Consider the following 14,947-nt stretch of genomic DNA (forward strand, 5'->3'; position numbering starts at 1 on the left):
TGCCTTCGGCTCAGGTCATGATCCCAGAGTCCTGGGATCGAGCCCCACATCGGGCTCTGCTCAGCAGGGAGCCTGCTTCCTCCTCTCTCTCTGCCTGCCTCTCTGCCTACTGGTGTTCTCTCTCTCTCTGTCAAGTAAATAAATAGAATCTAAAAGAAAAAAAAAAAAGAAAGAAAGAAATGTACATTCATGAAGAAAATAGTAAGCAATACTCCAGAACATAAAAAGAAAATTAATGTCAATGCAATTTCAATAGTTTAAGATAACAAGTGCTATTTTTTAAATGTTTTAATTATAAAAGTAATGAAACTCAATTTTTAAAACACCAGCCTTTCCCGCATCCTTTTTTAAGGGTTACCATGGTTACACGGCTATCATTTTGGTGAAAGAAGGTCCAGATTACATCTTTTTGTATCTAATTACACGCTTTTCCATCTCTGTTTGATAGAAATGGATCCAAAGTATTCATGCTTTTCTGTGACCTTCTTTTCCCCTCTCAGCGTGGCCAGGAATCTTTCTAGCACAGCGATCTAACTGGTCCTTTGTAGCTCTCTTGTATTCTGTTTTCTGAATGTCAGAATCTCAGCAGACACTGATGGCCACTAGAATGTTTCCACCTTTATTGATTGCGCACAGTCCCTCTCGGTGCACCTGTGCTGAGTATGGCCTTAGAGCAAGTTCCCAGTCATGGATTTTTTGGGTTAAAGCCTGAATAATAAGTCAGTGATTGAAAAAGCCGGTTCCAGAGTCAGATTGCCTGGCTTTGAATCCCAGGTCTGGCTTTCTCGCTGTGCACCTCTCTGTGCCCTGGTTTCCTTGTGAATAAAAAGGGGATACAAGTAGAATTATCATAGCATTGCTGCAATGATCAAAGGAGTTCTGTAATGACATAAGTTATTAAGTTGTACAAATTGCTCAGAACGGCCTGTAGTAAATACTCAGTAAATGTAGAACGTTTGTTACTTAAAGTTCTGATACATTATTAAACTGCACTCTGGAAGGGCTCCCAGATTGCTGGGAACCTTGTCAACACTGGAGACTGTCAGTGTTTTGGGTTTTGACTAGCGTGGCACAGATTCATTTTAATTTCGTGAAAGCTTTTCATTTTGGAATAATCTAAGGGTTTGCAGAGAAATTGCAAAGATAGGACAGAGGGTTCCACATACCCTTCATCCAGCTTCTCCTTAACATTTTATCATAACCAGAGACATCTGTCAACACTAGGAAGTTGACAGTGGTTCAACACTATTAACTAAATGACAGACTTGATTTGGGTTTCCCCAGTTTCTCGTTCCCGATTCCAATCCAGGACACCACATGCATCTGCATTTATATTCTTCTTCTTCTTCTTTGTTAAAGATTTTATGTATTTGTCAAAGAAAGAGAGAGAGAACACAAGCAGTGGGAGGAGCAGCGGGAGAGGGAGAAGCAGGCTCCCTGCTGAGCCAGGAGCCTGATGCAGGACTTGATCCCTGGACCCTGGGATTATGACCTGAGCTGAAGGCAGACACTTAACTGAATGAGTCACCCAGGCGTCCCAACTTTTTTTTTTTTTTTTTTTTTTTTAACTAATGAGATTGGCTGTCTCCTCGGCCAACTATACAGATCTATGCTACCTGCACCCCCTTCCCTTTCTGTGCAGTTTCCCCATTACATGGGTATGGGGGTCACAAGTATGGCTGCGGCAAACAGAAACAGGGAAGGGAAACCTGAGTGTGCCTCAGAGCTTGGGGAAGCGGGTCTGGCTCCTACTCTCCCGTGTTGGTTGAGGTGGCAGCTGGGATGTGGGCCACCCACGTGTCAGCTTGAGGGTCCTGCCTGGGCAGGCCAAAGTGGTGGAGGTCACACACGTTCCTGTCCCTTGTCCCCTCAGGTCTCCAATGGTGCCGGCACCATGTCGGTCTCCCTCGTGGCTGATGAGAACCCCTTCGCCCAGGGGGCCTTGAGGTCCGAGGACTGCTTCATCCTGGACCATGGCAGAGATGGCAAAATCTTTGTCTGGAAAGGTACTGGGGAAAGGAGAGAGGTCTCTGACCAGCTTCCAGGCCCTCGGTGGGAGTCCTGCAGCCCTGGGAGGCTAGAGTGGGTGTTGATGGTGTCCTGGGGCATGGCAGGCTCTGGAACAGAAATTGAGTCTTGTTTTGAAACCCTGGCTTTGCAACTGACTGGCTTTGTGATCTTGGGCACTTGGCTTACCCTCTCCAGGTAGATGTCCCATTTGGGCCAAAACCAGTGTTTCCCAAGTATGTTACAATACCAGTTCTCTCAGAGGCTAATTGGCATCATGTGAAGAAAAAAAAAAATGTATAGTCTTTGGTCAGATAAGTTCATGGGCAACACTGGTAATAGGCTTGTTGACTGCAGGACTTTTAAGAGCCTTAAACTTGCTAATGTATTTTGGGGCTTTTCATGAAAGTGATTTAGTTTTTATTTGGGAAATGGTATGCTAGAGGTTCGTGGGAAATCTGTAGGGAATGTCTTGTGGGACTGATTATCAGAGGCTCTTGTAAAACATTGGCCCGGATGTTTCTGAGAGGGCCCATCGGCATCCTGCTTGGATGCTCTACCATTAGTCCAGGGAGGAGGACAGAAGCAGGTGCATAGAGGAGGGCAGAGGGGGAGAGAGAGATTGAGCACTTGTAGCTGCTATTATTATTATTATTATTATTATTATTTGGACCCCTTGGCATTGGCTATAAGAAAGCTGGGGACTGGGGGCTGGCACCTGCTGTCCAGGAGCTGTGTAGGCGTGGGGAGGCTCTCAGGGTCGGGGTGAACTTCAGACTGGAGAGCGGGAGGAGGTCCCCCACTGCAGACAGATGGCCTGGGGCAAGAAGGGGGCCCACGGATGTGGTGTGTGGGCTTCAGAATCTTATCACAGCTTTCCCCCGTGCTGTATGGCCTTGCTCAAGTCACCTAACCTCTCTAAGACCTTGGTTTTCTTTTATGTCAATGGGACAGGATGATAATGATCTTTCTCACAGAGGGTCGTTGCGTGGATTAAATAAAATCAGCTTTGCACAGTTCTGAGCACAGAGTGCATGCTTTGTAAATGGACCACAACTGTTGGTGTGGTTACTGTCATCAGTTAGGACCCCCAGGTGGACCCCCCAGGGGCTCTTGGAGTGGCCATCTTGGGGGTGGGGTCTGGGCTGGCCTGTCTTCAGCCTCGAGGGTGGTTGGGCTACTGCTTCTCCTGGACCATTGGACGTTAGGACATAGCACTGACTCCGGGTGCCTCATCCCCCATCCCCCACAGGCAGGCAGGCCAACACAGAGGAGAGGAAGGCTGCCCTCAAAACGGCCTCTGACTTCATCTCCAAGATGGACTACCCCAGGCAGACCCAGGTGAGTCTCAGAGCCAAGTGGCACAGTGAAGTTGGGTCTAGTTCAGCTGGGGTGGGGCTGGGATGGGGTGGGTGTCTCCCCCTGCTCAGTGTGGACTGGGTGTCTGAGTCTGCCCTGAGGACCTGTGCCAGAAGGCCCCTGTCCTCAGGGGGACCTGAGCCCAGCCCCATCCTGCTTTTCCCTCTCTTGTCCAGGTCTCTGTCCTTCCTGAGGGTGGCGAGACGCCACTGTTCAAGCAGTTCTTCAAGAACTGGCGGGACCCAGACCAGACAGACGGCCCAGGCTTGGCCTACCTCTCCAGCCACATCGCCAATGTGGAGCGTGTGCCCTTCGATGCTGCCACCCTGCACACATCCACGGCCATGGCAGCCCAGCACGGCATGGATGACGATGGCACAGGCCAGAAACAGGTGCCTGGGGGGTTGGGTGCATGTGTCCAGGCCCCTCCCAGGCTCCCTCCCAGGCATCTCTGGCTCATGCATTGCCTCCTGCTTCCCTGAGGTCCTTCCTCTATGAGGTTTTGACCCCAGTCTTGGTGGGTAGGATTCTTTTGCCTTAGTTAATTTTCACAGCCAACATACCCCGAGCACCTGCTGTTTGCCAGGCCCTGGCCCAAGTGTCTCAGACCTCCCCCTGCTGGCAGGAGTGCCTGGTGTAAGCACAGCCACAGCTGATTGCTCAGACCTGTGCAGTCAGTGGAAGATTGGAGGCGAGCACACAGATTATGGGAACAGAGAAAGGGCAAAAGGGGTGGGGTAGTTGGGGCAATCTTCACAGAGCTGGGGACACTTCGGTTGGGCCCCAGAGGGTGGGTCGAAGTTTGCTGCAAGAAAGGAAGAATGATGGGTATTCCAGGCAGGGAACTGTCCCAAGAGCCTAGGGCTGCTGCATCCTCAAGAAAAAGCCTTGAATGCCACATCTAGGACTGTGGACTTGTTCCCCTAACCAATAGGTGCAAGTGAGGGTTTTCTTGCTTTAAAAGCAGACAGGCAACAAGCTCAGTTTTGTGCTTTTGAAACTTGCTGTGAAAATGGATTAGAGGCAGGAAAATGAAGGTTGAGATCCCCTGAGGAGATTGTTGTAATAGTGTAGACGGGAGATGACAGCCTGGGCTGGTCACGGTGAAGGTCATGGTGAAGATGGAGAGGTGGGGGCTGGGGTTCAGAGATGTTTATGAAGTAGAGTCTACTTGTTTGTTTGTTTGTTTCCATTCCACATGCTAGAAGCAGCAAAAGTGTTCATTTTTATTTATTCTTGCTTTTGTCACTGGTATTATTATCACTTGTTCACTCATGCACTAATTCAGTGGGAGGGAAGGATGCAGTGCAAAATGTTCCGGGTAGCGCCGGTGGAAAGAGCTCTGGCAGCCTGGCTGGGCGCCCTCTCTGAGCCTCACTCTTCTCACCTGTAAAAATGAGGTTTAATCCCACTCCCTCAACCCAGAATTTTCAAGGTCCAGAGAATCTTGGTCTTGGAGGGCGCAGTGTCTCTGTGATACCACCAGGTGGCGCTGCAGGACCTCATGACCGCTTGGGGAAAGCTCACCGGTGCTCTGGGAAGAGACCTGCCAGCAGGGTCATTCAGAGGTCACCTAGGGATGCCTCTGCTTCTGGAGGTGATCTGTAAAATCCAGATGACTCAAGAACGTTACAGATAACCCTATCATTAGTAATCACCTCAATCATAATTCTAAAATTAGAGTAGCTTCCCGCTAAGTGGATGCCACCCTGTGCCAGGTGCTGTGCAAGACTGCCTTGAGTAAACTCACTTGATCTCAGGACACGTGGAGGTGGGCACTCACTGTGTTACCTCCCCGAAAGCACGTTCTCAGTACCACTGTGCAGTTCCCTGTGCTGTGCTGACCCCTCCGAGGGGGACCTAGGGGGTGGGGTGGGGGCATCATGTAAGGATCCCGGGTTTGAATCCTAGTGGCTCTGTGATGGGGGCAAATTCTTGGGGTTCAGCCTGAGCCCCAGTGCAGCCACGTATAAAAAGCTTGTCCTGTTGTATAACCCCGACCCACCGCACTGCGGTTCCCCCGCTGGCCTGAGTTGGGGGGTGGGGGGACTCTACCGCATCTGAGCCCAGCCTTGTCTTGGCAGATCTGGAGAATCGAAGGCTCCAACAAAGTGCCCGTGGACCCCTCCACGTATGGGCAGTTCTATGGCGGGGACAGTTACATCATTCTGTACAACTACCGTCACGGCAACCGTCAGGGACAGATCATCTACAACTGGTGAGGCTGTGGGGTCATGTGGTGGGGGCGGGGGGCTCCACCTGGGCCCCGAGCATGTCATGGGGCTGACAGGCCTGCGGTGGAATGACCACACTGTGGGGCGGGGGGCCCTCCTATCTACAGGGTGACACCACTTGTCTTATTTCTTGAAACAGCATTTAAACCATGCTTCCAAAAATAGCACATGACCCTTGTAGGAGGTGCAGTGAACAGGGAGAAGCAAACAGAAGCTCCTCCCACAATTCCACGCCAAGTGCTATGCCTAGGGCCATTCTCCTCCCATGTGTCTTCTAATTAAAAATTATTTGAATTCCATTCAAATGGGCAGTGCATTCACGTCATTCAAAAATCGAGACAAAATAAAAAGGTATCTGAGAAATTGTGTTCCCACCCCATCCCCTTCACCCGATTCTCCAGTCCCCGCCCCTCCATGTGTAACAGCTTTCATTCATTTTGTTTTATATGCTCCCGGTAATTCTTCCTGCAACTGGACTATATTGCTAGCTCCCTCTCTTCCCTGTCCTTCAAAGGACAGCACCCTGTGTATATTGTCTTGCACTTTGGTTTTTTTCACTTCGTACTTCCTGGAGATCGACCCATGTCAGTACCTAGGGTACTTCCTTGGTCTTTTTTTTTTTTTTCTCCTTTTACAGCTGCATATTATTATGTTGTATCGCTACACTGTCACTTGTTTGACAGATTCCCTGCTAGTGCATACTTGGATTGATTCCAGTCTTTTGCTATTACAAGCATTGCTATGATTAGTGACCTTTAAACAAATATCATTTTGAATGTGTAGAGAAATGTCTGTAGGGTAAGTTCCCAGAAGCGAGATTGCTGGGTCAGAGACTAAATGCACTTGTCATTTTGATAGATGGTGCCCAGTTTCCATAGATGGACTTTGTAGCATTTTACGTTCCCAGCGGCACAAGTGAGTGTCTGTTTCCCCACAGCCTCGCGGGTGGACTGTGTTGTCAAACTTTTGGATCTTTGTCAACCTTACTGTAGATAAGACAGCATCTTAGTATATTTTTAGCATGTGTTTCTCTTGCTGTACCATCTCAAAACTGATGGTTGAATGTCTTCCTCTTTAAATTTTTTGTTTTGAAATAACTTGAGGCTTCCTGAAAAGGTGCAAAAGTGGTACAATTTCCATGTAGCCATTATGCATCTCCCTCCCTAACCACAGTACAGTGATCAAAACCAGGAAGTCAAGATTGCGTGCAATACTATTTACCAATCTGTAGACCTCACTTGGATTTCACCAGTCACCCCACTCATGTCTTCTTTCTGGCCTAGGATCTAACCCAGGATCCCACATGGTCCTTAGTCATCATGCCTCCTTAGAGACGAATCCCCATGTCCTAATCTATGAAAGCTCCTCAGTCTTTTTTCTCAAGGCCTTGGTACTTGGAAAGAGTGCCAGTTGGTTATTTTGTAGAATGCCTCTCTATGTGACAAAGTCAGACTTTTAAAAGCAGCTTCAAATAATTTTTTTTTTTGAGTAGGTAATCCATACATGTACATAATTTAGAAGGCGGCATTTTTTTTTTAAAAAAAACAGCAGCTACATCAGCACCTTGATTTGTCAGATTTTGTTTGCTTCTACAGATAACACTGTTAGTTATGAGTTTGGACAGTATAGGCCAAGCCCCTGCCAAGTCCTTTGGTGGACATCTGTGCAGACTGCTCTGAGCAGGTTCACGGGAGGCTAAGTACTGATGTCTTTTCCTGCAAAGGGCTCGTGCCCTGCTTGCTCTTCTGACCTGCTTCTCTCCCCTAAGAAATGTCCTGGCCACCTTTCTCCACCTTGGCATCTCAGGGCACCTTCCCTTGTGGCTGCCCAGCCTGAGATGAGCCCATGGGCCGGTCTGCAGGACACATTTAGGATAAGGGAGACCGTTGGTTTTGCTCAGATCTCAGAAGAAGGCCAGAGGCTGAGCTGGGGATGTGGCATGTGGGTTTGGTTCCTGACACTGGCAGCTCTTGAGAGAATCCCCTTCCCTGTCAGTTTCACTACCTATAATCTGCAGACTTGTGGGTTTGGCCCAGGGCCAAGAAGACACTCTTGGGTTCTGTGCGAACCTTGGTGCTGAGCATAGCTTCCTCTTCCAGGCAAGGTGCCCAGTCCACGCAGGATGAGGTCGCTGCGTCTGCCATCCTGACCGCCCAGCTGGATGAGGAGCTTGGAGGATCCCCTGTGCAGGTGAGACTAGCCTGATGCCCCACTGGGCCCCACCCTGCACCTCGTCCATTGGGTCCCTCCTCTATCGGGCTCTCCATCCACTGGTCCCACACACATTCATGCAGTGGGGTGCCCGACACCATCCGCAGCCGGGGGCGCCCCTGTGCCAATGCGGTTTGCAGTCTGGGGGGGTGACAGGTGTTCAGCAGACACTCAGGCAAATAAATGTGTGATCACAGACTGCAACACGGAGAGAGGAGCTGGAGAGGCAGCATGGTGGTGCAGGCAGAGGGCAGACGTGGAGCCAGCCTCCTGTAGGTTGAATCCTGTCTCACCTCTGGGTGACCATGGACAAGTCACTTAGCCTCTCTGTGCCTGTGTAGTCTCAAAGTATCCTCTCTCTGCCCAGCATTGCCATGTGGATGAAGAGTTAATATCAGTAGAACATTTAGAGCCATGCCTGGCCCATAATAGTCCCCTGTTACATACGTGTAAAGTATAAGGACATACAGATCCCAGATAGGATCTAAGTGGATTAGACAAGGACCTCCTTAGGAAGGTCCTTTTCTGCTGGGACCTAAGAAGTAAGTAGGAATTGGGCAGGCACATTATAGGCAGAGGGAAGAGTATATGCGAAGGCCCTGAGGTGGGTGGGGACATTGAGCAGTAGAACAAGGGACAGAATGCCACGAGAGAAGTCTCAAGAGGTGCTCAGAGGGACCAGACCACCCAGAAGCCATGGTGAGGATTGACCTTAATCCTGAGCAGAAGAGGATACTGTTCCATGGTAAATGTGATGTGAAGGGACTTATGGGTTTAGGAGGTTCCTCTGGCTGGGCAAGAGGGGTCTCTCCATATCTAGAAAGCTCTATTCTTACCACTCTGCCATCTTTCATGCCCTGGGCTGACGTCATCATTCTGAAAAAATGTCCACGAACAACCCAGGGGTTTCTATTTAAGGGAATATTTGCAAACATGGGTTCTCTCATTCTTGAACTGGACTCAGGGTCAGTAAGGCAGGTCCTCATGGGAGGGGAGAGCAGCCAAGGCAGTGCCTGGAGGCCATGAGGCAGTGGTGCTGTCTCCAGCTTTCCGGGAACCCCCCTTGTTCCCGCCCAGCTCCTGTGTGCTGGGCGTGCAGACACCAGCGTGCTGGCCTGGTCTGGAGGAAGTGCCTAGGCCACACTGCTGGGGTCGGGGCGTGAGCTTGCTGCCACACAGAAGCACGGATGCCCCTGCTCTCCTTCCTGACTTGCTGTCTTGTTGTCCTGCCAGAGCCGTGTGGTCCAAGGCAAGGAGCCCGCCCACCTCATGAGCCTGTTTGGTGGGAAACCTATGATCATCTACAAGGGCGGCACATCCCGCGAGGGCGGTCAGACGGCCCCTGCCAGTACCCGCCTCTTCCAGGTCCGGGCCAGCAGCTCTGGAGCCACCAGAGCCGTTGAGGTGAGGCCCAGGCCCTGGACCCCAGGAGGGATTGGCCTGCTTGAAACCTCCCATGCTTGATGAGTAGATGTCTGAGCACGGGGCTGGTTGGGGGCAGGGGCTTTGGGGTCAGGGGTTAAGAGGCAGCTTTTTTGTAACTTCCCTGGCCTGGGAAGCAGAATTGTATGTCTTAGACTTCCTCTTGTCTCAAGGATGCCTGGGGCTTCTTGCATAATGGGAATCTTACGGCCTAAGAGGTAGTCCATTCTTCCCCATGGGGACACTTCCTGATTTCATGCCACATGGCTACCATCCCTTTTATGATGGAAGGTGCAGACCTGAACATAATCCTGTAGGATGGTCAGAGAAACCTAGAGGAGAATGGGACTATCCCCTCCTTTGTTCTGGGCACTCAACTTCTGTTAATGCAACCCAGAATTCTAGAATGACTATGTTGAGCCACAGCACATTAGTGAATCATGGGAATCAATGAAACCCCCCACTGTCGAAACTCTGTGCCCTCAGCTGTGATGGGGGTGCTCTTCCAGGTCTCCAGCTAAGAGCTGGTCCTGCTGCAGGGTCTCCTGGATAGTAAGGGGCGGGCTGAGGGCTTTCTGTCTGGTTTCTGATTAATTGAGTGCTGCCTTCCCAGATTATTCCTAAGGCTGGTGCGCTGAACTCCAACGATGCCTTTGTCCTGAAAACGCCGTCGGCCGCCTACCTGTGGGTGGGTGCAGGAGCCAGCGAGGCGGAGAAGACGGGGGCCCAGGAGCTGCTCAGGGTACTGCGGGCCCAACCTGTGCAGGTGGCAGAAGGCAGTGAGCCAGGTAGGAGTCGGGGGTGGAGGGGTCTGGTGTTCTCTGGGGACTGTAGCTCTTAGGTTCCCTCCCTTCTTTCTGCCTGGGGGGCCCTCGAGATCCTCGCCTCTTCTAGTGCCTGCCCCCGAAGGTGTGTCCAAGAAAAGCAGGTTGAATTCAAATGAGGGCTATGGTCAGTGAGAGGGAGGCCTTTAGGAGCTAAGAGAAAGGAGAGCTCCGTGGGGGCTGGGGCATTCAAGGAAGGCTGCTGGAGGAGGTGGTCACTTGCTAGGAAGCCTTGAAAGACAGGCAGGAGTAGAAGCTCATGGCGGGAGGAGGACAGCAGTCTCTTCTAATCCTCAGAATCTCCGAGGACAGAATTACCAGAAATCTGCTCTGTTTCCAGAACATAGGTGGGAACATCTTTATGCCGGCCCTCAGTCTCTCTTCTCTTGCTCTGAGCCCATTCCTTCCCGCCTGATGCTCAGTAGAAATGGGGAGGGGCAGCTCCGTCTATAACTGTTACTGCCCAGTGGGACTTTCTGAGAGGCTGGACATGTTCACCCCTTCCCGGGCCAATATGGTGGCCGCTTGTCACATTGGCTACTGAGCGCTTGAAATGTGGCTGCTGGGAATCAATGAGAATGAGGAACTTAATGTTTAATGATAATTAATTTTAATGAACTTCAGTAGCCAAATGTGGACAGAGCAGGTGTAGTGGAAAGAACGGGGTTGGTGGGGGGTGGATAGAGTCAGATAGGATTTGTACCTTGGCTTTACCACTTAGTCGCTGTGTGATGCTGGGCGAGTTGCTTACCTTCTCTGAGCCTCTGTCACCCCGCTGTTGAGCAAAGATAATTATCCCCAGCCTGCAGTGCTGGCGTCATTTGGAAGCCAGAGGTAGTCCTGGCTGTGTGCGTAGGGCCAGGTCGGCTCTCCGGTCTCTGTTTCATCACCTTCAGGTTCCCTCAGGCCCCATCCCTCTCTGGCCCCCTGGGAGTTTAGGGTGGAGGAGGGTTGAGACCAGTGGGTCGTTCTAGGGCAGGGTTTCTACCGCGGGGTCTGATGAGCGGCACTGGGGGGAGGTGGTGTCCGGAAGGCCAACTGCCGCGGCCTCCCTTCACAGACAGCTTCTGGGAGGCCCTGGGTGGGAAGGCCGCCTACCGCACGTCCCCGAGACTGAAGGACAAGAAGATGGACGCCCACCCTCCTCGTCTCTTTGCCTGCTCCAACAAGATCGGCCGTTTTGTGGTGAGCCCCCGCAGGGGTCTCTGCCTCTGCTTCCCTGTCGGGAGTCAGGCTTCCCAGGAGTGTGGCGCCAGCAGCGGGGTTGGGGTGGGACAGCCCTTGAGGGCACAGCAGGGAGGGAGGATCCCCTCTAGGCTGGAGATCTCCCTCCTGAGCGCAGACCGAGTGCGCCGAGCCAGCGGAGGGAATGCCAGGGCCTGGTGCGCGGTCCCTGACATCCTTCTGTTCCTTCCCAGATCGAAGAGGTTCCTGGCGAGCTCATGCAGGAAGACCTGGCCACAGATGACGTCATGCTCCTGGACACCTGGGACCAGGTGGGTGAAGGACAGAAGGTGTAGGCTGTCTGGGCTGGGGGGGTGGGAGGCGCTACACTTCCAGCTCGACGATCAGTTTGCCGGGTGTTTCTGGAAACACCCTTCCCCCTTCTGGGCCTCCATTTCTGCCTCTGCAGAATGGGAGTGATGGTACCTACTCTGCTTAATTCAATAAAATGAGGTGTAGATAAGATCTCCAAACTCCAGGGCACCCTATAAATGCAAGTCAGACGACCAGCATCGTCTCCCAGGCCGTAGGGGAGTGTGAACGCTTACTTTAAATCTATTGATCAAGAAGTTTGAAGTTAGCATATCAGACGCAGGCATCAGCTGTCCACAGAGTGACACCCCGAAGTTTCGGAGTGCATCTCCTGTTCTAGAGAGCTCTGAGCTCTCTGCTGCTTCTCCTAGGGAAGACTGTTGGGTGAGACTGGCAGGGGACGGTGCCGTTCATTCGGTCAGCCGGTGTTAACTGAGCCCTGCTTCATGCCCGACACTACTCTAGGTGCTGGGGATACAGCAGTACATAAAGCAGGCATTCCCCTGCCCCGTGGGGCTTACATGCTCATGGGAGATGGCAGTGAGTAACCCTTCCCATCAGAGCTATCCAAGTTCTAGGAGGCGGCCCTAAAGGTGTGTCTCCCCTCTGCCTGTGCTTCCTGGATGGCCCAGTTAGAAGGCGAGGGCTGGAGTGCTCACAGCTTGAGCCCCCAGCTGTGGTGAGCGATGGCTCCACTGGCTCCGTAATCTGTCCGCTCCTCTGCTCATTCATTCACTGAGTCCCTCTTTCCTGCGCGCGCCCGTCTTCCAGGAACAATGCTGGAAGCCCATGTGGGCGCAAAACAGACACACTCCCTGCCGTGAAGGGGCTTCTGGTTGAGCAGGGGACGCCTTTGTAGATGAGTGAGAGAAGTCAAGCCCCATGTTTCGTTGCCTAATGTCCGTGTGTCAATGACAGGTGCTCTTTAAAATATGTTAGATGGGTGGGGCGCTGGGGTGGCTCAGTGGGTTAAGCCGCTGCCTTCGGCTCGGGTCGTGATCCTCGGGGTCCTGGGATCGAGTCCCGCATCGGGCTCTCTGCTCAGCGGGGAGCCTGTTCCCTCTCTCTCTCTCTGCCTGCCTCTCCGTCTACTTGTGATTTCTCTCTGTCAAATAAATAAATAAAATCTTAAAAAATAATAATAAAATAAAATATGTTAGATGGGCATAAAAATGTTTGTATTAGAAAATTTGTACTCAAGCTCAAACCTGGTATTTTTCTAAGCCTCAAATCTGTGCGGCTCAGACACACAGAAACGGCACAGAGCAGGCTCAGGCGTATTTGCTGGGAGAGATGTGTTTGGCCGCTCCCTTGCCGAGCAAATCGGTGCCCACAGAGGGACCATTCGTGCACTTGTAGAGCGGGATCTCGGACTCGTGCCCGAGGCTCCTGCTCCGTGTTGGTGTTGGTGAGGGAGGGGCTGGGATGGGAGGGGGGCACGGGCTGCTGGAGCCTGAGGCAACCTGGAACTGCTGCCCCTCAGCTTCATCCATACGGAGGTGAAGCCCCCTGGTTGCCAGATCCTCCAGGTTTTCAAGAGAACTGGGAAGCCCAGACATTAATGTAAGCTGGGAATTAAACTTGTCTGAAGAGACACTGTCGACCGGCATGTGATGGCGGTGGCCAGCAAAGCATGCCGGTAGGCCGTCAGTTGGCAGACCTGGTTCCAAAGCCTCCCAGTGCTGCTCTGTGGACTCTGTTAGAGGCAGCCCGTGTCCTGTGTCCGGACCCCGGTCCCTCCCTGTGGTTGGGACCCTCACACCCCCTCTCATCTCACACCTCTCTCTAGGTCTTTGTCTGGGTTGGAAAGGATTCCCAAGAAGAGGAGAAGACAGAAGCATTGAGCTCTGGTGAGGACCGAGTGTGCCTGTGGGTCTGTGTCCTGTGGTGCGGTGGGAACAGCTTCCCGCATGGGGCTGGGGAGTTCCTGACCAGAGCCCTGCTAGCTGACCACATCTGATTTGGGAGTTGGGGCCCTTAAGCTGGTTCATTAGTATTTCTCCAAAGAGGAGAGCGAGACTGAGACATGATATAAACTTCGTGAAGCAGGAAGTTGAACTGTCACCCCGTGTCTTCCGGGGCTCACGGGCACGGTGGTGGAGGAGCCACGTGGGGTCATTGCCCTTAAGGGATGGTGGCATCTAGTGCAGGGACAGGAAGACCAGAAGCCACGTTAGGCAACTCCTGCCCTGAAGCCCCTCTCCCTGTGGGGGCACTAAGGATTTCTGGGGTTTCCTTTCCCTGCACGTGTCTCTCTACAGCTAAGCGTTATATCGAGACGGACCCAGCCAATCGCGACAGGCGGACCCCCATCACCGTCGTGAAGCAAGGCTTCGAGCCTCCGTCCTTCGTGGGCTGGTTCCTCGGCTGGGATGACAACTACTGGTCTGTGGACCCCTTGGACAGGGCCATGGCCGAACTGGCGGCCTGAGGAAAGACAGGCCCCACCCCTCTCCCCCGTCAGTGCCTTTTCTAACAGTCCATCATCGGAGACCTTACAGCGAGCACGGCCGCTCTGGTGTGTGTGAGTGTGTTTTTACTGTAGCCAAAAACAGCCACGCAAAAAGTCAGGGTCCTCGCAAAATTGTCTCAAGTATCTGTGCTTTTGGGAAATTGAATTCAAAATTCAATAAAAGTTTTCGGAAGTACATGAGCCTTCTACGGCTGCCTATGTTCTGGGATTCCTCTGGGGGTGCCCAGGGAGGGGGCCTCACCGGCGCTTTGGCTCCGGTGAATGAGCTTCTTTCGCCCTGGGTGTGAATCCTGGACCTTTGAGAAGCCGACGCCTGGATGAGGTGGAACGTGCGTGGAGATGGGTCCAGGGGACTGGCCTGCGTGGAAGGGAATTGGAAGGGGCCCATCCCAGATGGCCAAGCAGTCCGGGGAAGCCTGCCGGAGCTGTCAGGGAATGCCTGAATGCAAGGAAAACCAACAAAAATCCCCAAAACAATCCCCCATCCCCCCTAAAAAAAAAACTTTTAAAATCATATGGTCCCATTTTTGTTATTTTTTACTGTGGTATAAACTACATATAATACTCATTTCGACCATTCGTAAGCGGCATCCAATGACATCAAACACGTTTACAGTGTTGTGAGGTCATCACCACAATCTGTATCCAAACCTTTTTCATGTCCCCAATGTACATGGCGTGCCTGTTACACAGTGACTCCTGTTCCCCCCTCCTCTCTAGTGGTAACCTTTATTTGACTTTCAGTCTCCATGAATTTGCCTTTTCCCGTACAAAGTTTGCCCTCTGTGTCTGGCATGTCGCACTTAGCAGCATGTTTCCAAGATTCATATGTTTTGTAGCAAACATCACAACTTCATTCCTTTTTGTGGCTGAATGCTAAC

At 51.9% G+C, this 14,947-nt stretch overlaps 1 protein-coding gene across 3 annotated transcripts in view; it reads left to right on the forward strand.

Moving 5' to 3' along the window:
• GSN (gelsolin) overlaps positions 1–14,241 on the forward strand; it is a 54,500-nt gene extending 40,259 nt beyond the window's left edge. For all 3 annotated transcript variants that reach the window (XM_013047374.2, XM_004775597.3, XM_004775599.3), the window contains 11 exons: positions 1,874–2,006; positions 3,260–3,348; positions 3,543–3,758; positions 5,451–5,584; positions 7,700–7,790; positions 9,045–9,215; positions 9,847–10,021; positions 11,118–11,242; positions 11,476–11,553; positions 13,383–13,443; positions 13,855–14,241. In XM_013047374.2, coding sequence (XP_012902828.1) covers positions 1,874–2,006; positions 3,260–3,348; positions 3,543–3,758; positions 5,451–5,584; positions 7,700–7,790; positions 9,045–9,215; positions 9,847–10,021; positions 11,118–11,242; positions 11,476–11,553; positions 13,383–13,443; positions 13,855–14,024 — 1,443 coding nt within the window. In that variant the 3' untranslated portion in view covers positions 14,025–14,241. The remainder of the gene's footprint in view (positions 1–1,873; positions 2,007–3,259; positions 3,349–3,542; positions 3,759–5,450; positions 5,585–7,699; positions 7,791–9,044; positions 9,216–9,846; positions 10,022–11,117; positions 11,243–11,475; positions 11,554–13,382; positions 13,444–13,854) is intronic.
• The last annotated feature ends 706 nt before the right edge of the window (positions 14,242–14,947 follow it).

The sequence above is a fragment of the Mustela putorius genome, unplaced genomic scaffold, assembly GCF_011764305.1.
Source record: "Mustela putorius furo isolate JIRA1106 unplaced genomic scaffold, ASM1176430v1.1 tig00000596_pilon_pilon_pilon, whole genome shotgun sequence".
NCBI lineage: Eukaryota > Metazoa > Chordata > Mammalia > Carnivora > Mustelidae > Mustela > Mustela putorius.